Source organism: Tursiops truncatus, chromosome 3 (assembly GCF_011762595.2).
Source record: "Tursiops truncatus isolate mTurTru1 chromosome 3, mTurTru1.mat.Y, whole genome shotgun sequence".
NCBI classification, from domain to species: domain Eukaryota; kingdom Metazoa; phylum Chordata; class Mammalia; order Artiodactyla; family Delphinidae; genus Tursiops; species Tursiops truncatus.
In genome coordinates this window covers 166,798,847-166,821,778 of record NC_047036.1, presented here as the reverse complement: position 1 = coordinate 166,821,778, position 22,932 = coordinate 166,798,847, and the positions used below count along the sequence as shown (strand labels likewise).

At 49.7% G+C, this 22,932-nt stretch overlaps 1 protein-coding gene across 8 annotated transcripts in view; it reads right to left on the bottom strand.

Annotated features, from left to right (window-relative positions):
* The window catches only part of RFX2 (regulatory factor X2), a 99,248-nt gene that overhangs the window by 29,694 nt on the left and 46,622 nt on the right, over window positions 1-22,932 (bottom strand). For 5 of the 8 annotated variants that reach the window (XM_073803354.1, XM_073803353.1, XM_073803351.1 and 2 more), the window contains 4 exons: window positions 18,479-18,591; window positions 15,706-15,810; window positions 13,701-13,780; window positions 12,015-12,276 (listed from right to left, as the gene is read on the bottom strand). In XM_073803354.1, coding sequence (XP_073659455.1) covers window positions 12,015-12,276; window positions 13,701-13,780; window positions 15,706-15,810; window positions 18,479-18,583 — 552 coding nt within the window. In that variant the 5' untranslated portion in view covers window positions 18,584-18,591. Of the gene's footprint in view, window positions 1-12,014; window positions 12,277-13,700; window positions 13,781-15,705; window positions 15,811-18,478; window positions 18,594-22,932 lie in introns of those variants that run through there. The other 3 variants (XM_033854569.2, XM_033854570.2, XM_073803355.1) reach the window with 2 other exon arrangements.

Genomic DNA, 22,932 nt, shown 5'->3' with positions numbered 1-22,932 from the left:
ATTGAAAAAAGTCACACTGGTTAATATCACTACCAACAACTTCGGCAAGATACCAGTTTCCCAAAATTCTGTTCTTTTGGTTTGAGAACATATTGACAATAAAACCTGTCGTGTTTTCCTCGATATGTCAAGCTCACAACCGTTCAGTTTTGAGAAAATGTGTACCAAATCTTCGAGTCTGAATAATCATAATTTGTCTGTCATCCTTTCGAGGAAAAACAGCGTTTCATGAAAAAAGTAGCTCGTTCTGCTCACAAGCCATTTGCCCGTGAGCTTTTCCTCAAGACTGTCTTCGTATTTTGGGAAGAAGCAGAAGCACTTTTCGTCACACAGAATATTAAGTGTTCTCGAGGACTGAGATTTAATAAAATTAATAATTTTTACTGCTTCATCAGGGAATTCTTGAGTGAAACGAGCATTTGGTATTTCTTTTCTTTTCTTTTTTTTTTACTGTGCGTGCATGACGGTGAGGATTACAGTGACTTCTAGAGACTCTGATGTGTCTGTCCGCTCTGATTTGTGCACGGCTGTGTCAGCCGTGCTGGTTTTGCATCGTCGGGGCAAATGTCAACACGGGGAAAACAGCAACTAACGGGTTAGTATTATTGTGAAAACAGTTTTGATCTCGTGGAGCTCCTGAGAGGATCCTGGGGACACCCAGAAGTTTGCCAGACGTGTGTAAGACTGCTGAAAATCGTGCAGTTCCGAGTATTGCGGGAAAGAATACAAATGAACTTTTGCTTTGTAAGACCATCCTCAAAACCCCATAGCTATTAAATAGGGTCAGAACAAGCCCACTGATACCTTAAATTAACTTAATACACAGTGGAACCTCCCAAGGTGTTCACTGCGTTTTAAAATTAAGACGTCAGGTAAACCTCTGAAGGTGATGAAGTTCAGGACAACGTCACCAGTCCCCTTAGTTCAGATGGAGGGGTTGGTGCCCGGGAGTTAGGACCGGAGGCGCAGCGCAGTGCACCCAGAAGAGGGCGCTGTGGCGCCGCCTCCCAGCTCCAAGCTGAGGCCGTCCAGCATCCTTCAAAAAGGAGCATCTCACGCTTGAAGTCTGGGGGCTGGAGTGGGAGGCTTCCTTACGGACCTGACCGAGGGATTCTTACTGCACAAGTACAAGAGGCTTGATAAGTCCTCTCAGTGGCTGGAAAAGTCAGTGTTTAATCTTTAGATATACTTAAATGGAAATTAAATTTATACTTGACTGGAGTTTAATTTTTTGTTATTTAAAACATTTTATCAAAGTGGTACCTGCACAGGCCCACATGTCAAACTGTAAGGAAGAGCCGAGGATGGATGCAGAGGTGCCCCCTCGCTACCCCAGGGCCAGGCTGCTTTCCCTAAAATCGTTTCTGTTTTCCGAGCTTCTCAAAGATTTCTTTCCATCTTGGTATTATGCATACACTTGTCTACCTATTTCTTGACGTATCAGGAGCTTCATCTTTATTTCTGATTGGGTGCAGTGCAGCCCATATTCCTTTTTATTGGCCGTTTAATTTCACTGGTTTCTGCTGCGTGAATTACTAGCGGAATGCCTGGGGAAAAGGGCACACACATATGCTTTAGGCATTCGGGAGAAAGGAGGGGAGAAAATGCCTAACGACTTGTATCAAAGATACAGCGTTTCAAAAACTCAACGTGGTAGCAGAGTGCAGATAAGTTTTATTAACTCCCAAGTATATTAAAATTAGTCGGTTATTTAAACATTTTTAAAGGAATTTTAAAAACTCCTTTCCTTTCATATATAATCCTAGCAAAATTTTACCTGACATAAGGACTAGATTTGTGTCTTCTAAGTGAGGGTGGAGGTTACTTCTCCTCTGAATTCATTAGCGTCCACTGTAATGGCCATTCCATTTATAACACAATAACCTCATTAAAATGACCTGCCAGGACTTCCCTGGTGGCACAGTGGTTAAGAATCCTCCTGCCAATGCAGGGGACACGGGTTCGAGCCCTGGTAGGGGAAGACCCCACATGCCACGGAGCAACTAAGCCCGTGGGCCACAACCACTGAGCCCGCGTGCAAGGAGAAGCCCGCGCACCACAACGAAGAGTAGCCTGGCTTGCCACAACTAGAGAAAGTCTGTGTGCAGCGACGAAGACCCAACGCAGCCAAAAAAAAAAAAAAAAAAAAGACCTGCCAGGCCAAGGTCACCCCTGCAAAGGGCCAGCAATGACCAGCATCAAAGCAACACCTGTGGGCTTCCCTGGTGGCGCAGTGGTTGAGAGTCCGCCTGCCGATGCAGGGGACACGGGTTCATGCCCTGGTCCGGGAGGATCCCACGTGCCGCGGAGCGGCTGGGCCCGTGGGCCATGGCCTCTGAGCCTGCGCGTCCGGAGCCTGTGCTCTGCAACGGGAGAGGCCACAACAGTGAGAGGCCCGCGTACCGCAAAAAAAAAAAAAAAAGCAACACCTGTATCTCCAGGCTGGGTCTGCCATAATTCGATATCAGGACCACGCCTCCTGGGCCAGAAGTGGGAAGGGGGAGACGATGCTCCTGGAAAACCAGGGAGAAGTGGGGGTGAGGACAGAAAACTGCTGCAGTAAATGTCCTGTCCTAAAATACAGCTTATTATGTGACCATAGAAGGAGGAAATAAACGTTTAAATGTTTTATGAACGCTTTTGGAGCTTTAAAGAAAATGGAGAGTATTTAAAAGAACCAAAGTGTCACGGCTGGAGTTCTGAGGGCAGGGATAGAAATCACGGAATTCTGCCTGGAGAAAGGAAACAGCTGCAGTTAAGGGCCAGGTGGGAGGATGGAGAGAAGGGCAGGGCTCACCACTGGGGAGACGGGGAGGCTGGCTGGGGGAAATGGGCATTTTCAATTTGTCCAGTTTTATTTTGCTAATTAAACATTAAAAAATTATGTAGTAATTTTATATGTACTTGCCATACAAAAACCCGATTAGGCCAGTGGCATACCAGTCTCCTTCCAGGGCCAGGACTGGGGTGGCGCCCATGAGGCGCCCAGGGCACCAAACTGAAGGAAGAGCTCATTGTCAAGGTCGTGCCGTGGCAGGGTCAGCCCCCGGAGGGGAGCAACTCCCTAAATTTGGTGCCCTGGGCACCTCGCTTGCCCCGCCCCATCCCAGCCACAGCTTCTCCCAGGCCTCCACCAACTCCCACTCAGGAGAGGAAGCCCCTCCCTTCCCTAACAGCCCAGTGTGCGTCCATGAGGGGGCGTGGCTGTGTGCCAATAAAACTTTATTTACAAAACCAGGGGGCCGGCAGGATTTGGCTGGAGGGCGGCACTCTGCCGCCTCTGCCCCCAGAGATTTACTAAGCAATTGTAAATCACTCACACAATTGCATTGTATGGATTATACTTTACTGCTAAACTGAGTTTTTAAATTTTTAGGTAGAGAGGGGATCGTTGCACAGCACCATGGATGTCCTAAATGCTACCGAATTATGCATTTTAAAATGGTTAATTTTATGTTATATGAATTTTACCTCAATAAAAAATGTATAAGGTAATGCATGCATGTGGTTAAAGTTCAAATAGAAGAAAAAGGTATAAAAAAAGCAAGTCTTCCTCTTTTCTTTCTACCTCACGGAGATAATCTTTTTTGGTAATCATTTTTACCAGCTAACATGTTTACTTCTTCTTGTAGTTCCTAGAACTTTAAAAAATATAGTTCTACTTCTTAATTTATCAATTGAAAAATTTTTAAGTTTGGAAATAACTCCAGATTGTATAAAAAGTTGCAAAAATAGCACAAAGCATGCCCTTCAGCCAGGCTCCCCAAATGTCAACATCTTCTGTGACCCGGAAATTAACCCCCACTCAACACTGTTAACCGATCGAATCACTTGATGAAAGTCCTGTTTGTGGACCAAGATCCAATCGGGGGTCACACACTGTGCTCATTTACATACGGAGCCACGAAAGAAAACAGTAGGAACACAAGGAACAGATGAAGGAAATTAGGAAGAGGCTTTTATTAGATGGATGACCCATGTAGCCCTTGACATGGTAAGTGGGTTTGTGTTACTCTAAACAGGATGATGACTTCTCTGGTAAGTTAATTGAGACTTTTCAGAATAAGAACCGGAGTGCTTTCCAGTACGCATTCTTTAATTTTGTCACTTAAAGCAGAGCAGAGATGAACTTTAGATAGATCTTTCAAAGGGGCACTGCTCCCACCTTTGCAAAGAAACTTGCAAAACCACATTCAAAAGTGATGATATTGGGACTTCCCTGGTGGTGCAGTGGTTAAGAATCCGCCTGCCAATGCAAGGGACACGGGTTCGAGCCCTGGTCCGGGAAGATCCCACATGCCGCGGAGCAACGAAGCCCGTGAGCCACAACTACTGAACCCGCGAGCCACGACTACTGATGCCCACGCGCCTAGAGCCCATGCTCCGCAACAAGAGAAGCCACTGCAATGAGAAGCCTGTGCCCCGCAATGAAAAGCAGCCCCCGCTCACCGCAACTAAAGAAAGCCCGTGCACAGCAACGAGGACCCAATGCAGCCAAAAATAAAATTTTTTAAAAAAGGGATGATATCATTAGATGTTTGTCAAAACCCATAGAACGTACAACATAGGGTGAACCCTGATGTCACCAAGGGCTTTAGTTAATAATGATAATGGGTCAATATTGGCTTATTGGCTGTAACAGATGCACCAAACTTAGATGTTAATAATAAGGAAAACTGCGTGGGGTACAGGGTGGGGCATTACGAGAATTCTCTGTACATCTGCTCGATTTTTCTGTAAACCTGAAATTGCTCTAAGAGAAAGTCTATTAGAAGGATAAAAAGTGATGATGAATTATTTATTTATGGCCAACCCACGGGGCTTGCGGGATCTTAGTTCCCCAACCAGGGATTGAAACCATGCCTCCTGCAGTGGAAGCACAAGTCTTAACCACTGGACTGCCAGGGAAGTCCAATAATGAATGTTTTAGAGAAAAAGCGGATGTACTATTGGCGAAATTACTTTATCAAATAATGTGCTTTGGCCGGCAAACGTTTTGCTCTTCTGGTTGGACAAAAGCTCTGTGCAGGGGGCGAGGAAGCTTCTAGTGAATGCCCAGTAGGCGTGAGAGTTCACAGTCCAGTCAAGATATCCTGGGTCTTCCCTGAAAACACAGGCTCCAGAGAAGAGCTGCTTAGCGGTTGGCGATCCATCGTGAGCTGTGACGCTGAGTGGATGGTGCACCAGCCCCATGGGCCACCAGGAAGGGTCGCCGTGAGAATGGAGGTGCCCGAGTGGGAAGCCAGTCCACACACAGGGAGCCGTGGACGGTCCAGGGTCCCCGCTGGCCTTGACTCAGCACTCAGGACTGAAGCAGGTCCCTTACAGACACATCCACTCGAAGCGGCTGCAAGACCATCTTCCCAGCGAGCTGGATACAGGATAGAAGATTCGTCTCTTCTGTATCCACATGTGCTGGTGGTCAGAGCGAAGATGCTCGCTGGAGTTTTGAAAGCAGGAGCTGCGTTTCTGATGACTCAGCAAAGAAATGCCTATGATTTCAAGTGGCACATCTCAGGGATGTCTGCTGTAGCTTTAACACTGCAGAACTTGAATCTATCATTCCAGGGCCCCAAGTATTGTGACTTTTAAAAAATATATATATTCTTTTTCATATTCTTTTCCATTACAGTTTATTACAGGATATCGAATATAGTTCCCTGTGCTATACAGTAGGTCCTTGTTGTTTATCTATTTTATACATAGTAGTTTGTATCTGCTAATCCCAAACTCCTAATTTACCCCTCCCCTACCCGCTTTCCCCTCTGGTAACTGGAAATTTGTTTTCTATGTCTGTGAGTCTGTTTCTGCTTTGTAAATAAGTTCATTTGTATCATATTTTAGATTCCCCATATAAGCGATATCATATGATATTTGTCTTTCTCTATCTGGCTTACTTCACTTAGTATGATAATCTCTAGGTCCATCCATGTTGCTGCAAATGGCATTATTTCATTATTTTTTATGGTTGAGTAATATTCCATTGTATATATGTGCCACATCTTCTTTATCCATTCATCTGTTGCTGGACATTTAGGTTGCTTCCATGTCTTGGCTACTGTAAATAGTGCTGCTATGAACATAGGGGTGCACAAATCTTTTTGAATTAGAGCTTTGTCTGGATATATGCCCAGGAGTGAGATTGCTGGGTCGTATGGTAGTTCTATTTTTAGTTTTTTGAGGAACCTCCATACTGTTCTCCATGGCGGCTGTGCCAATTTACATTCCCACCAACAGTGTAGGAGGGTTCCCTTTTCTCCACACCCTCTCCAGAATTTATTATTTGTAGACTTTTTTTTTAACAAATTTATTTCATTTTATTTATTTATTTTTGGCTGCGTTGGGTCTTCATTGCTGCATATGGGCTTTCTCTAGTTGCGGCGAGCGGGGGCTACTCTTCATTGTGGTGCGCGGGCTTCTCATTGCGGTGGCTTCTCTTGCTGCAGAGCACGGGCTCTAGGCGCGCGGACTCAGTAGTTGTGGCGCACGGGCTTAGGCGCTCCACGGCATGTGGGAACTTCCCGGACCAGGGATCGAACCCGTGTCCCCTGCATTGGCAGGTGGATTCTTAATCACTGTGCCACCAGGGAAGTCCCTACTTGTAGACTTTTTAGTGATGGCCATTCTGACCCGTGTGAGGTGGTACCTCGTTGTAGTTTTCATTTGCATATTGCGACTTTTAATATTAAGATCTCAGTTTTTTCGAAGAAGACCCAAAGTGTTCCATGGGGCTGGGCTGCTGAGGCTCTGCTGCACACACCCAGACAGGAGGATTTTCCTCACTTGGGGGTGGAAGACATCGATGATGCTTTCTTAGGTGTGTTTGAAAATCACATCAGATGCCACAAAGCTTACAGAAGCTGAACGCAACCAGAGAAAGATGGAACCCATGTGCCGCCATCCTCCAAGGTGAAGCGCTGGCCCTTCCAGCTTCTGTGTAGCTCTTGCTTATGCACCAGTTGTCTGGCCTGCCTGAGCGGGGTCGCCAGGGCAGGCAGCCCCCAACCTCCGTGGGACTGGAGCACCCAGGGCCACCACTGCCTGTGTGCTGGCCCTCTCTGACTTCCTGGAAATGCAGAGTCCAACGGGTCTTCACCAGACCAGGTCCCAGAGCCCTGATGAGACATCGCAATGGTACATCCCCTCACAGACAGGGATGCTGTATTTTTATCATCTTCAAAATTGGATAGATGATTTGTCTTCATCAGCCTCCACTGCGTGGCCCAGGGGGGCCGCCTGCTTGGCATGGTGGCAGGGGGGCTTTTCCTCATGCAGCCCCGGAGCCCCCAGAGTCTCCCCTTGTTACAACCCAAAGAGCATACCTCTCAGCTTAGCATCTCTGCTCCATGGGGTCAAAAAAAAAAGCACAACAGGAAAAGTTATCAAAAACTTACCATTTGGGCAATTCACTTCTAAGATTTCAATACTGATGAAATTTTAACCAGAAATGAGATTCAAACAAATGTGTCACTGAAAGTCTGAAGTCCCTCACTGGGGCTGTAGGTGCCGATTTGCTCTGGTCTTTGTGCTCTGTTTGCAGGATTAACTTGAAGTCCCTGGAAACACAACTCTGACCTAAGGAAGCTGATAGACGTGAAATGCCGGATCCAGGAGCCATCGTTATTTCTGTCGCAGCCTCAGGGCCAGTCCTGTTCCTGGCTCTTGGTTGGATCTCTGCTGATCCTTGTGAGATGTCCCCACACCAAAAGCAAGTCAAAAACCCACAACAGCGCAGAGGGAGTCTGGAGGCAGGTGCTCATCCAAGGCGATAACTCTTGGAGCTTTTGGGGCTGGGGGTGGGCAGTGTGTCAAAACATAGCCTGTTCGTGGATTTCCAACTGATTTAGAAACTCGATTCTTCTAGTGCAACCCAGACATCAGACTACAGTAACCAGGCGGCCCGGGGTCTGAGCTGCACATCTGTTTCCAGCGAGGCAGTGTGCACTGCAGAGAATATCATGACCTGTGACCTGCGACCCTAGCCTATTCACTATTATGAGTTGATGCAGTCTGCTGATACGGAGACGTCACATTCGTGAAACTTAACGTAGTCTGTGAGGAAGGCTTCTGATCAACGGCAGCTCTGCACTCAGGTCTGCCAGCCAATCCTCTGAGGGTGTGCTGAGGACCCTGGAGGGCCCAAGTGAGGCAAGGGGCAGGCTGGAGCCCCTGGGATGGAGTGGCAGGCACCATCCCACAGTCACCGCTCTAGACAGCAAATGACTTCTCTCCACGCCTGTCCTCAGAGCCAGGTCCTGGGGAGCACCCTGGACATAGAAAGGGAGAGAACAGCTAAGCTCAGAAGGCCTCTAATGTCAGGGTGACCTGGAAACACATCAGGACCAAGAGAACAGGGATGAGGCTCGAACATCATCTTCTATTTCAGATTAAGCCCACACAAAAATAGGAAGTTTTTTTTTTTTTTTTTTTGCGGTACACGGGCCTCTCACGGCTGTGGCCTCTCCCGTTGCGGAGCACAGGCTCCGGAAGCGCAGGCTCAGCGGCCATGGCTCACGGACCCAGCCGCTCTGCGGCATGTGGGATCCTCCCGGACCAGGGCACGAACCCGTGTCCCCTGCATCGGCAGGCGGGCTCTCAACCACTGCGCCACCAGGGAAGCCCAGGAAGTTATTTTTTAATTGACAATCAATCAAAATCCATCACATTCGTAGTCTAAAGAAGAAAAAACACGTGATCATATCAATAAGAAAAAAGCATTTGGCAAAACTCAACATCCAATTATGATAAAGACTCTCAGAAAACCAGGAATAGAAGGAAACTTCCTCAACCTGAAAAAAGGCATTTGTGAAAAACATACAGGTAACATTACACTTAGGGGTGAAAGACTGAAGCTTTTCCCCTAAGACTGAGAACAAGGCAAGGATGTCCACTCTCACCACTCTTACACAGCATCGTACTGGACGTTCTAGTCAGTGCAATAAGGCGAGAAAAAGAAATAAAAGTCACCCACACGGGAAAAGAACTAAAACTGTTCCTATTTGCAGACCACAAAAAACTCTTAGAACTAAAGACTGAGTTCAGCATGGTCACAGGAAGCAAGGTCAAGAACCAGAAATCAACCATACTTTTGTACACTAGCAATGAACAGTTGAAAACTGAAATTTCAAATCAGTACCATTTAAAATAGCTCCAGGGGACTTCCCTGGTGGTCCAGTGGTAAAGAATCCGCCTTCCAATGCAGGGGACGTGGGTTCGATCCCTTGTCAGGGAACTAAGATCCCACACGCCGCAGGGCAACTAAGCCCGTGCGCCACAACTACTGAGCTCGCGCGCCTCAACTAGAGTCTGCATGCCGCAAACTATAGAGCCCACGCGCCCTGGAGCCTGCGCGCCACAACTAGAGAGAGAACACCCGCACACCACAAGAAGCCCGCGCGCCGCAACGAAGAGCCCCCATGCTGCAGCTACGACCCAACAGAGCCAAAAAAAAAAAAAAAAAAAAAAAGCTCCAAAACCAAAAAATACCTAGGCATAAATATAACAAAATAAGTACAGGATCTGCATGCTAAAAATGACCAAATGCTGATGAAAGAAATCAAAGAAGAGCTAAATAAATGGAGAAAACACACCACGTTCATGGATTGGAAGACCCAACATAGTAAAGATGTCAATTCTCCCCAAATTGATACACAGCTTTAATGCTGTTTAATCAAAATCTCACTAGGAATTTTTTTTGGAAATAAAGATAAACTGATCTAAAATCTATATAGAAAATTCTAAATCTATATAAATAGCCAATATAATACTGAAGAATAAAGTGAGAGGAGCCAGTCTACCCATTTCTGGGACTACCCTTCACTGTGGTGTGCGGGCTTCTTATTGCAGTGGCTTCTCTTGTTGCGGAGCACGGGCTCTAGGCGCGCGGGCTTCAGTAGCTGTGGCATATGGGCTCAGAAGTTGTGGCTCACGGGCTCTAGAGCACAGGCTCAGTAGTTGTGGCACACGGGGTTAGCTGCTCCACAGCATGTGGGATCTTCCCGGACCAGTGATCGAACCTGTGTCCCCTGCATTGGCAGGCACTCTTCATCACTGCACCACTGGGGAAGTCCCAGGCCAATTGATTTTTGACAAATGTGGAAAAGCAATCCGATAAAGGACAGTGTTTTAACAAATGATGCTGGGACAACTGGTTGTTTCATATGCATAAAAATGAACCTCGACATAAACTTTACGTCTTATACAAAAGTTAGCTCAGAATGAAGCGGAGCTAAATGTAAAATGTAAAACTATAAAACTTTTCAAAGAAAACAGAGGAGAAAATGTTCACGACCTCGGGACAGGCGAAGAGTTCTCAGGCATGACATCAAAAGCACGATCTTTCCAAAAAAGAAAAACTGTTAAATTGAATTTGATCAAAATTATCGGGAAAATTTTTTTTTTCTCTGCAAAAGACACTTCAAAAAAAAAATTTTTTTTTTTTTTAAATTTTTGGCCGCAGAGCACAGCATGTGGGATCTTAGTTCCCCAACCAGGGGCTGAACCTGGGCTCCCTGCAGTAGAAGCGTGGAGTCTTAACCACTGGATCACCAGGGAAGTCCCCAAAAGACACTCTTAAGAGAATGAAAAAGCACTTTAAAGACTGGGAGAGAATATTTGCAAATCACATATCCGGCAGGGGACTTGTATCCAGAATATACAAACAATTCTCAAAATTAACAGTAAGAAAACCAACAACACAGTTAAAAAAATAAACAAACTTCAACTGACGTATCACCAAAGAACATACATGAAAGGCAAAGCCCCTGACCAGGTGCTGGCCATCGTTAGCGATTACGAAAATGCATAATGACAACCACAGTAAGATAACACCACACACCTAACGATTACGAAAATGCATAATGACAACCACAGTAAGATAACACCACACACCGATGAGAATGGCTAAAAAGAAAGATGCTGACAACACCCGACAACAAAAAATGCTGGTGACGAGGTGGGACGAGAGGAACTCACACCTGGCTGGGGGAGCTCGAAATGGTACCTCCCCCCCCGGGAAAACACGGGTGGTTTCGGATAAAGTTAAACATACACTTACTGTAGGAGCCAGCAATCCCATTCGTAGGTATTGACTGACCCCAAAGAAAGGAAAACATGTGTCTATACATGAGAGTCCTTCTAGCTGTTTTATTCACAATCACGAAAAACTGGAAACAGCCCAAATGGCCCCGCAGCTGGTGAATGGAGGAACGAGCCGTTAGGGTCACGGAACATGACTCAGCAACAAGAAGGAACCACTGACTCACAGGACAGCTGGACGGGATCTCCAGGCTCCACACTGGGTGAAAGGAGCCAGTCACAAAAGGAGTCTCCTGGATGATTCCCTTTATACGGCATCCCCACAGAGACAACAGTACAGTGACGGAGAGCAGACCCACGGGTGCCAGGGGTTGAGGGTGAGAGGAGGTCGTGACTACCAAGAAACACCCGAGGGAGTTTTGGGGGTTATGCAACCATTCTGTGTACTGATGTGGGGACAGATACCCGAGTCTGTACGTGAGTCAAAACTCATGGGTCTGTGCAGCCCACACCGTCCACTTTGTGCTAATTTAAAAAATAAGAGTAAATATGGGAAATAGAGTTTTCAAAGCAGATACATCTTTAAAGCAGGTAAGCCACCGTTTTGGACAGAGGTGTGGGGTACCAGTCTAGTATAGCTCTGCTTGGGTTCAGCCCAGTTTTCGTGGGGATGTGTTGATCTCCGCCTGGGAGAGGCTGATGACGATGAGGACGGTCATGGTGGACCACCAGCGGCAGCAGCATCTCCCAGCACTGAGCTGCCTCCTCATCTGCAACGCTCCCAGCACTGGCTACAGCCATCTACCCTCTGTCTTTACCAAGGGAGGACCCGAGGTTCAAAGACGGGGGCGCTTGTCGTAGGCTAGTGGGGTTCCGACGCCCGTGCTCCCGGCTGCCTTCTACTCACCGTCCCTGCTGCTGCCGGGAGTCTATTCAGGGCCTAACCTGCTGCCCCCGAGAGCCTGGGACGTACATACCGTAGCGGGTGATGAGCGGGATGTGTGCGCCAGGGCGTGCCGGGTGCCGTCCATGCCCCCGTGGATGAGGTAGGCTCCCGTGCCGGAGACGATGGGGCTGCCCCCCACATCCATGGTGATGCCCACCATGCTGTGGGCGGGGACTGCCGTCGGGGAGGAGCCTGCCACGGTCACCTGGGCACCGCCCGGGGCCTCGAAGTACGACGCGGAGCTGCTGGGGGCGTACATCTGGGGTTCGGGGTTGTAGGCATACGCCGTCCGCCTAGCGGGAGAGAGAAGACTTCACGTAAACGCCGGAAACCACGGCGCCGAGCACGTGGCTAAGTCAGACCCGGCTGTCAATACAGCGAGTTCACAGCCATGGTCTCCGAAAGCATTCGGGATCCCAGCTGATCCCTCAGCAACTGGTCATTTACAACCGCACGTGCAAATTGCACTCGACGGGGGCGGGGCTTGGTGGGTGGGGCGGGGCTTGGTGGGTGGAGCAGGGCTGGACCTGACCCTGGTTACTGGAGGTCTACCCCTGGGATAAGACCACGTAGAGCTGTACACACACACACACTCGTGTGCACACGTGCGCCTAAAGGCTGTGAAGCTGAATATGGCCCGATGTGGTGCCCTGGTTTTGATACCATCCTGCAGTCATAGAAGATGTCACCACCGGGGGTGCGGAGGCTGGGTGAAAGGTACAAGAGACTCTGGGCTAATTTTGCAACTTCCTGGGAGTCTCTAGTTCTTTCAAACCAGAAAGTTTTTTTAAAAAAAATGTAATTGCATAATAAAAAGAATGTCTAAGGGATTCCAAGAATTTGTCTGAAATCCTTTAACATCTGGATCAAATCATTAACCATGTCGGTTGATGTACATCCGGCCGCAGTGAAAGCCGGTCAGTAGGGGTTTTTCCTCAGGGGTGACTAAGGGAAGGCCCCTCTTGGGGACAGGGCAGCCTCTCCGGCCTCCGGGGGACGTCCTGTCTGACCGCAGTGCAGTCGAGCCAGGATGCTGCTGCGGAGGGTCCCCCAGAGCCTGCTGGGGGCTCACAGGCTTCACACGCCCTCCTCTGGGTCAGTGTGTGTCATGCCTTCAGTGTTGTGCTGCGGGCGCCCACGACTCCAGCAATCACATCTCTTTAACCACAACCAAACCCTCCCGCGCCCTCAGGACGGGAGTCGTGGAAACCGGAGGCAGAAACAAGCAAAAGGACGCGCGTCCCGAGCACAGTGAGCTTCTGGGAAACGCATCATTTTCTGCCCCAAGCATCACGGAGTTTGAAGGCAGAAAACCCTAGACGTCCTTGACAAATGGAAGATCAAGTTTTACCAACATCAGAAAAAGCCAGAGGTTAACAGAGGCCAGGATGAGAAAGCAGAGATGGACACGGTTTCTGGATTGCAAAGGATATCTTCAGACTTCGAAGGTGGATTGGTTTTTTGGGTTTGTTTTTAAAGACTGCCTTTTCTAGAAGTGAAAGTATAACAGTCTGTGATTTCTGAAATCTCCACCAGGCTGTGATGTCCTTATGCCATTGTAATAGTTGGGACACGTCACCCGAAGGGTAAGGGAAAGGATTCTGTGTAAACACATCCCCAAGGGAGCTCAGTGGGCGTCGTGACAGAAGGTTGGGATGTGGCCTACAGTCGGTTCCCTGTGAGGCCCCTTTCGGGGGAGGGGGAGGACACCACGTACAAGGCTCCGTTGGTGTAGACGGCTTCCCCCCCTTCCACGTACTGCACCTGGGGGGGATACACGTGCTGCACGGGCTGGACCTGAAACAACAGCAGATACTTGGTGTTACACGGAGTCTTCCTTGCTCAGGACTTCCAGATTATTCAGGCAGAAATATCTCCTATTGCCTTTTGTGAACACTTAGCAGCACATCACAGTTGTCCTGCCCCCAGCTGGCACTTCTAAAAAAACCAGGGGAGGCAGTCACGTCAAGGCCACGTATTCCGGATGAGCGCAAACGGAAATGGAACCGCAGCGGGTCTGGGCCCCTATTCTGGGCGGGGAGGGGCCCAGCCCGGAGCGAAGGTGCAGAGCAGGGCTGGGGGTGCCTGCGGCCTGCTGGCCACTGGGCAGAGGGGCCAGTCTTGCTGGACAGCAGACGCCAGAGACGTGGACGGAATGCGGACCTGGGAGCGCCCGATGCCCCCACGGCCCCTCGGCAGGGGAGGGGGCTCAAGCTGCTCGTGCGCTCCACCGCCCCCTGCCACTCTTTTCGGTGGCCCTGGAGGCCGTCCCCAGCAACGGGTCGGGGTCCTGGGAGCCACGCTGGAAGAGACTCTGAAGGTCTGAGCAGAATTAGCAGGAGCGCTGTACCTGGAGTGGGGCGGGGGGGTGGAGGGAGGAGGCCGGTGGGAAGACCCCTCCCTCGTTGGTCAGTTCACAGCCTCAGCTGATGACCCCCAAGGGACTCGGGCCCTGCTGGTGGAGGCCCAGAGCTCTGCGTGCAGAACTTCGGGACCCCACCGCAGAGGGAGGCTTAGCGGGTCCCTGATTCAACCTTGTTTGGGGGTCAGAAAATCGAGGGCCAGTCTCATCATGCCCTCTCTGTAGGCCTTCTCATGCAGCAGCAGGACAGGGCCGATTCCCACCTCTGAGGACAGCTCAACCCGGGGGACATATGCACACACGCAACCCCCTTTGTCTTAGCGGACTGGGTAAGATGCAGAGGTCAGCCCCCAAGTCTGGGTGGCCCAGGAGAAACAGCAGGCACAGGCCCAACCCCACAGAGGAGGGCAAGCTTCTGGAATCACAGGAGTCGTGGTCGCCCCTCCCTCAAGGAGCTAAAGCAGGGCCGCTGGTTCCCTGCTAGCCCCCCACCCCCACCCCATGCCTTTGCTTCTCCTCTGGGACCCCGAAAATCACACAGCACCAGGCAAACATCTCTAAACACCCTACTACTCTGGGCAGGAGCCCCTCGAAGGGAGAGGTGTGTCCTCTGGGGTCTCGCCATCTCCATATGCTCCTGGTTCCTTTCAGGCAGGAGCCTGAACGAATTTTAATTCAGCATCTTACAGAGCAGGAGTCGGCAAATTCTGGCCCTCGGGTCAAATCCGGCCCGCACGTTCTTATAAATAAAGCTTTATTGGCACACAGCCACACCATTCCTTTGTGACTTTCGCGAGTGTTGCATGGTTGTGCCAGAGACCATCTGGCCTGCAAAGTCAAAAAAGAAAGATGTACGGCTAGGCCTTTCCCAGAAGAGGTCTGCCAACCCCTGCTCAGATCACACCGCCTGTCTGAGCTGATGATCTGGGCTGCGATTTGGCTGGTGAGCCCACACATTCAAGCTTTCTTCTCAAATCATTTAATTTCACAAGAAGTGCCCGTCTGAGGGTCCAGCACTTGCCTGCAGATGAGTTTGCCTCCCCAGGGGGCTCGGTGCTCCTCCAATCCAGAAACCTCCTCTATCTGCCTGTGTGTCTACCGCTGCACCCCATGCTCTATCTAGGGGCTCGCCTGTGCCCCAAAGGCTGAATATCTGAATGAATGAAAGATCATAAGTTTTCTTCGCTTGATGCAACCTATCTGCAGCAAAAGATTTTTTTTTTTTAACACAGCTTCCAAAAGAACTTTCTGGTAAGGAACTGAACACATCAAACGAAAAGGAACAGCGACAACAGAAAAGCATGCATCATCGTTCAGACAGGGCTCCAAGGTGCTACGTGCCAACCTCGTCCCGAGTCACCTGTGCTGTGGTTACCTGCTGTGGCACCTGCTGCACTCTGGGGAGGGAGATGGGCTGCATCTGAGCCCCCTTGGGAGCCGAGCCTGCTGCCTGGACCAACACCCTCTAAAAGGGAAGGAAAGAGGACATTTAGGCTTGTCAGAGGTTAGTCCTGGAAACAGACACAGGTCACAGCTCAACTGCGCCCACTGTCGCCTTATGGAAACATAGCGGGACGGGTAGGAAAGGAGATGTGGGCGCACACACACGCAGCTCAGGCTGACTTAGGCGGGCACAGTGGGGGCTCGAGCACACGTGCACACACACGCACACACACACACACACCCAGCAGCTTTGTCTCCTTGGGGTCGATAGTCATCAAGGTGACATGGGCTGAGAGCTGGATGCCGAGGCTGGTCGTCCACACCACCTCCTCCGCCGGACGAGCTGGGTCACACCCTATCGTTTCTCAGTATCCCCTGGACCTGTCCCCATTTTATACACGAGGGAAAAGGAAGCCTAGAATGGTCAAGGCCAGGTCTATGTCCTGCGGCCTCAGCATCAGAAGTTCTACAACCCAGACTCAGTCCAGGCCCCTCCTGGACTCCAAGACTGCTCTCTGGGCCCCTGAGCCATCTTCCCAGTGTGGCTTTGTCACTTGGCCTGGAGGACTGGTTGGACAAAGCTAGGAAAACATGAAGGATCAAAACGTACCCTCAAGGTGAGGGAGGAAATAGAGCGCTTTGCTTCTGTAAAGGCTGGGCTTTGGAAGTCATCAACTGTGAGTCTATGGTCGTCCCACTTGGACCCAAGTATCACCAGTGTGGTGATTCTGCGGGGCTTGGCTTTATAAAACACCACTGTTCTATAAGAATTCAATACACTCGGCCCTCCAGAGGCAAAGAGAACACAGATGGTACAGAAATCAATAGGGTGGACGGATAAACCCACATGGGAACATCACTCAGCCAGAAAAAGGAGAGAAGCAATGACACTCGCTACAATGTGAATGGACCTTGAGAACATAACGCTCAGTGAGAGAAGCCAGACACAAAAGGCCATGCAGTGTGTGATTCCATTTACACGAAGCGTCCAGAACAGGCAAATCCACGGGGACAGAGAGGGCATTCGTGGTTGCCAGGGGCTGGGGGAGAGGGATGGAGGGTGACTGCTCATGGGGACGGGGTGTCTTCTTTGGGGGATGAAAATGTTCTGGAACTAGGTAGAGGTGGAGGTCGCAAAACACCGTGAATGTCTTAAACGCCACTGAATTGTTCACCTTAAAATGGTGAATTTTGGGCCATGTGAATTTCACCTCAAATAAATAAGAATATTAAGGGTATACACGCACACACTCCAAAGCTGAGCTGTCCAATACGGAAGCTACTAGCTGCGTAGCTCTGTGGACGCTGAAATTTACTTCCATTTAAATGAATTACAGAATTCAGTTCCTCAGCGGCACTGGCTACATTGCCAGTGCTCGGAGCCTGGTGGGGCTGGTGGCAGAACACGCCCACTGTGGTGGGAAGTCCTGGTGGATGGCCAGGGCTGAGAGCGGAAGCAGGAAGAGTGCATCATGGGGACAGTGGGAGCAAGAACGCCCCTTACTGGGGATGAACTGGGTGCTCACTGTTTAGGGAGTGCAGTGCAGACTGCAGGCGAGAGACGTGCCCGACGGGGGCGGGGACACAACCATCGAGGCAGGGGGTGCGGGGCTGGATCCATCTCCATCAGGGACTGGAGCCCTGGAGCCTGGGATGTACACGGTGGCCATGGCAGGACCCTGGGACCAGTCAGCCTGCAGCCGCTACAGTGAAGGCAGCCGCCACCCAGGCCCAGGGGCGCCTGAGACGGGGGTTTGGTGAGAGGGTGGAGGGCTCCATGGGGTGGAGGGCTCACGCATCGGGCTCAGTGGGCAAGGAAACAATCAATTAGACCACACTGCAAGTGATCACGCCCTCTTGGCACCCATGCTGGGGCCGCCACACTTCCAAGAAATAACTGCTGAACATGTCCAACTACACATTCTAAACTGAATAAACAGCTTTGATGTTTGCCTCTTGGCTTTTGCTGAATTACGTTTTTTTGGGGTTTTTTTGTTTGTTTGTTTGTTTGCCATAATCAATTCTTTCTGTCGTGCTCCTAACTTTTAGATTTGTAAATCATAGATGATCACGTGGCCACAGTGGACCTCTGCACATGTCTATGATTTTGGTCTGTTCTGTTACCTTCGGTTTCTGGTAGATTTATGTCACTAATTTTATGTTTATGTCTACTTAATGGTGTATTTCAATCCACTATAGAAATCTAGAAGTTGGGAGAGCCTTAATGTGAAAATTCTCTCTCTGCAAATTTTAAAGAATATACCGATTCTAATACTAGATTCAATTAATGAACCAAATCCTAAGAATTCTCACTTCTCTTTTGCCTTATGGATAGAAAGGCTTTCTGTGTAGAAGGGTCATTTCCAATGTACAAGAAAACTACCACTAGCAAATAAGAATGGACTAAATCAAAGTCGGGGAAGGGCTTTCTTTGTGAGTTTGCATCATCGATCCCTTGGTGGGACCATTTTACAACAAACAGTGAAAAAGTCTAATAACATGGGGTGAGGAAGGAAAATGAGGGTGCGTTGCAACAGCAGCAGCCGTGGAGCTGAGAAGTCAGTTCAGAAAAATAGAGATTCCCCGCTCTGCTGATTCAAATGTTTTTCAAAACCAAGGTGGACGCATCCCCACCCTGGCTGCGCTGGTTTTCCCGGAGCGGCCTGAGCGGCAGGCGGCTGGTCCCTTACCTGTGGCGAGGCTGGCACAGGCTGGGCCACAGGCGCCTGGGCTGCTGACGAGGGACACAGAGCCACGGAAGCCGGCGAATCCGATCCACCCTCTGAATTCTGCATGCTCAGTTCTAAAGAGAGGCGGAGAGAGAGTGAGTGGGGCAGGGCTGTCTTCACGAAGCCCAAAGAGGCAACATACACGATAGGCGAGCGGTAATGACCTGCAGTCTTCCAAGTCCAAATGCGGGGATCCTGGCCAGACTAGGTAAGGAAGGGGAAGCGGGGAAGAGGTTGCACAGCTGTTCCATAAGAAGAGAGAAGGGAGGGGGCCGGGGATGTTTGTCCAAATATAAACCCGAAAAAATAGCTCTGCAGGAATTCCTGAATGCAGGGGACAACAGCTCCCCCTTTCCGATCTGATCGGGCTCATACGACTTCTTTACTCGTTTACCGACAAAACCAAAAGCTCCTGGGGGATGCTGGCCATCTGCGGAGCTACTGCACCCCAAACTATAAGCGCATCCTCCTAGGGCAGGGTCTCCCCCTCGGCACTGCTGCCACTGGGCAGGTCATTCACGTTCTGCGGGACCATCCTGGGCCCTGTGTGGGGCGGAGCGGCATCCCGGGCCCCACCCACTTGATGCCAGGAGCACGCCCAGTCGCGACCACCACAGATGTCGCCAGACATTGCCCAGTGTCCCTGGGGGGCGGTGGGGGGGATGGATTCAACGCTGGTTAAGAATCACTGGTTTAGGGAGAAAAAAGGTGACAGCAGAGAAAGAAATGGCTCATCCCTTGGGGCTGGAGAAAAATCCTCAGGCATTTCAGCAATAAGAAAAAGTGCCTTCTGCTCCTTTGCCCATGAGAAAGCAGACGAGTACGTTTCTCTGCAGCCAGGTGTAGATATCTTTCAAGAAGGTAATTTAAAAATTCTCCACCAAGATTCATTTAATCTCAGCACGCAGTGGCAGACGATAGTCACTCCAGGAAAATGCTGAAAGTCAAACCCTGTTCACTTTTTAATAAACACTGGCTACCTTAAGTCTTTGGAGAAGCAGTTCAATCCGCAAACTGCATAGAGGTGGTTTTGTGGTCACACACACCTGTCCCCATCCCTGTCCCGTCCTGGCTGCGGCTCTGAGCACATCCCCCCAGGAGTGAAGTCTCCCAGCTCCTGACCCCCAGGGAGGCCTGGACAGCATGGCACATACCACGGTGCCCAGGACCTACGGCCAGAGCTTTGATATATGTTTCTCTACAGCCCCAAGAGTCCCCACCTCCAATAATGGGTGGAGAATTTTTTTCAAATCCTTTTTAAAAGAATATAAACTGATAATAGATGAAAATAATTTGCCTAAGGGAAGCAGAAAGATGTGTGTGTGTGTTTGATCTGAGAGTGTTGCCTCAATCCCATCTTTACTGACTCTCCCAGGACTCCCCCATCCCCCTCCCAAACGCCTTTGGTGCCACAAGAACCACTGGATGGACCCTGGCGGTGCCTGTGGCATTTTTCTCTTTCTCGTGACCTTGCCTTGGTTCTCACCACCAGATGTCCCCAGAGCCATGCGGTGACAGGTGCCTCCTACATTCTTCGACTCTTTCGGAGGAAGAGGGAGAGGAGGAGGAAAAGAAAGAGGAGGAGGGTGCGAATTTCTAATCGTGCAAACGTTTCCTGGGTCTCCAACATTCTCTGCCTTCCTGATGGAACTGGCCTTTGGAATTATCCTGCTGGAACCTGCTTAATCGAGGTCTCTTGTTTATGGTTTTCTCTGACCGTTTTAAACCAGTCCTTTGCCCACTCTGCACCACTCTGTTCCCATCTGAAGCCAGGAAGCAGGTACCTTCAGCGGCACTAGGAGGAAATGGATTAGAACTCTCCATGAAACGAATCCACTGGTGAGAAAGTGAGCAGGCTGACTTTGCTGAGACCAGTCCCTTGTTCCACAGTTGAAGTCTTATGCAAACAGGGAGAACCTGTGAGTGTTGGGATAGACAGTGGGCCCATGCTGTGCTTAGCGTGGCCAGAACACACCTTCCAGAACGCAAGTGAGGCTAACACACTGCTGACCAGCATGCACTGTCTGTCTATCACACTGCTTAGTGTGTATCGTTTAGACCAGAGTCAGCAACCTTTTTCTGTAAAGGACCAGATACTTTCGGGCCCACCTGGTCTCTGTTAACAACTACTAGACTTTGCGATCATAGCACAGGAGCAAAAATGGCTGACATGTGAACGAATGATCCTGGCTGTGTTCTAATAAAACTTTATTTATAGAAACAGGTGACAGGCCAGGTTTGGCCCATAGGCCATGGCTGCTGGTCACTGGTCCATATAATTTTTTTTTTTTTCTGCACCACGCGGCATGCAGGATCTTAGGTCCCTGACCAGGGATCAAACCTGGGTCCCCAAGCAGTGGAAGTGTGGGGTCCTAACCACTGGACCACCAGGGAAGTCCCTGGTCCATATAATTTGGGTTTAATAAAGTGACATGGTTTTGGAAGGTTGGGAGAAAAACTACACTGTCTGGAATCAAAGCCTGAGGCCACAGGCCCTTGATCCAGCGCCTAGTTCTCGTGGCCACGTCTCACCAACGTGACAGGACTGGAGGAGCCCCGGAGGGCGACTCAAACTGTGTGGAGGGTGGAGCTGTTGACATTTAAAGACAAACGCAAGTATCAGACACTGGTCTGAAATGCCAGCAGTGGTCTTCCCGAAGCTTGCCAAGTCAAAAAGAAAACTGATTGAATCCCGGAACCCCAGAAGCCAGGTGTAGCCCTTAAAACTTAGGATGGGAGTTTGGGCACAGATGACTTTGGGGAGCTGTGGTGGGTTGAATAGTGTCCCCCCCGACCCCCAAATTCATGTCAACGTGGAATCTCAGAATGTGACCTTATTTGGAAATAATGTCTTTGCAGATGTACTCAAGCAAAGGCTTAAGGTGAGATCATACTGGATGAGGGTGGGCCCTAAATCCAGTGACAGTGTTCTTGTAACAGACAGAAAAGACACACAAGGAAGAAGGCCATGTGACAATGGGGGCAGAGACTGGAGTGACGCAGCTACAGGCCAAGGAATGCCAAGGCTTGCCGGGGCCACCAGAGCTGGAAGATCCTCCCCTAGAGGGATCATGGCCCTCTTGACACTTTCTAGTCTCCAGAACTGTAAGAGGATAATTTTTTGTTGTCTCAAGCCACCCAGTCTGTGGTACTTTGAATGGCAGCCCTAGGAAACTCACACAGGGGTCCCTACGGTGCATCCTGCAAGGTTTGGTGTCCTGCTTCTGTGCCAGGCCCAACTCAGGCAGCTGACACATATTTATCAAATGAATAAACACTTTAGTAACGCCTTAGTATTACATCTGATACTGAATTATAAAAATTTACACATAGCATTTCAGATAGTGAGAGTCTATGAAAGCACTTTATAAAACATAATAATACACAGAATTGTTATTTCAAGAGGCAGTACAGCTAGGAAATACAAATAGGTTCATAAAGGTTTCAGAAAATGTACGATCTACCTGGTTATTTCAGGGGTAACTAAGACCCTTCTGGAAAAGGTAATGACCTTTTGAGACCGACTGTTCTGCTCCCCGATTCATTCCTTGACGCTAGGATCAGACAGACAGACTGACAGACGCTGTGTGGGACAGCCTGGCTGCTCTAATATATGAACACACAACAGGCCCATCTACGGAGAATGTGGAATCCTTCCTAAGATAATCAAGATTGTAGGTTGCACAAGAGCTGATCCAGTTTCCTGAAAAAATGTTTTATTTGGGTCTATTAATCAAGGGTTCTGAGCACATCAAAGTTTAGGTTTAAAAAAAAAAATGCTTTTAGGGCTTCCCTGGTGGCGCAGTGGTTGAGAGTCCGCCTGCCGATGCAGGGGACACGGGTTCGTGCCCCGGTCCGGGAGGATCCCACATGCCGCGGAGCGGCTGGGCCCGTAAGCCATGGCCGCTGAGCCTACGCGTCCGGAGCCTGTGCTCTGCAGCGGGAGAGACCACAACAGTGAGAGGCCCGCGTACCTCAGAAAAAAAAAAAAAAAGGCTTTTATATGTATTTTTAAAAGATTTTTTGGATGTGGACCATTTTTAAAGTCTTTATTGGATTTGTTACAATGTTTCTTCTGTTTTATGTTTCGGTTTTTTGGCCGCGGGGCATGTGGGATCTTAGCCCCGACCAGGGATCAAACCCATACCCCCTGCGTTGGAAGGGTAAGTCTTAACCACTGGACCACCAGGGAAGTCCCAAAAAATGTTTTTTAAAAGGCATACAGGGCTTCCCTGGTGGCGCAATGGTTGAGAGTCCGCCTGCTGATGCAGGGGACATGGGTTCGTGCCCCGGTCCGGGAAGATCCCACGTGCCGCGGAGCGGCTGGGCCCGTGAGCCATGGCCGCTGAGCCTGCGCGTCCGGAGCCTGTGCTCCGCAACGGAAGAGGCCACAACAGTGAGAGGCCCGTGTACTG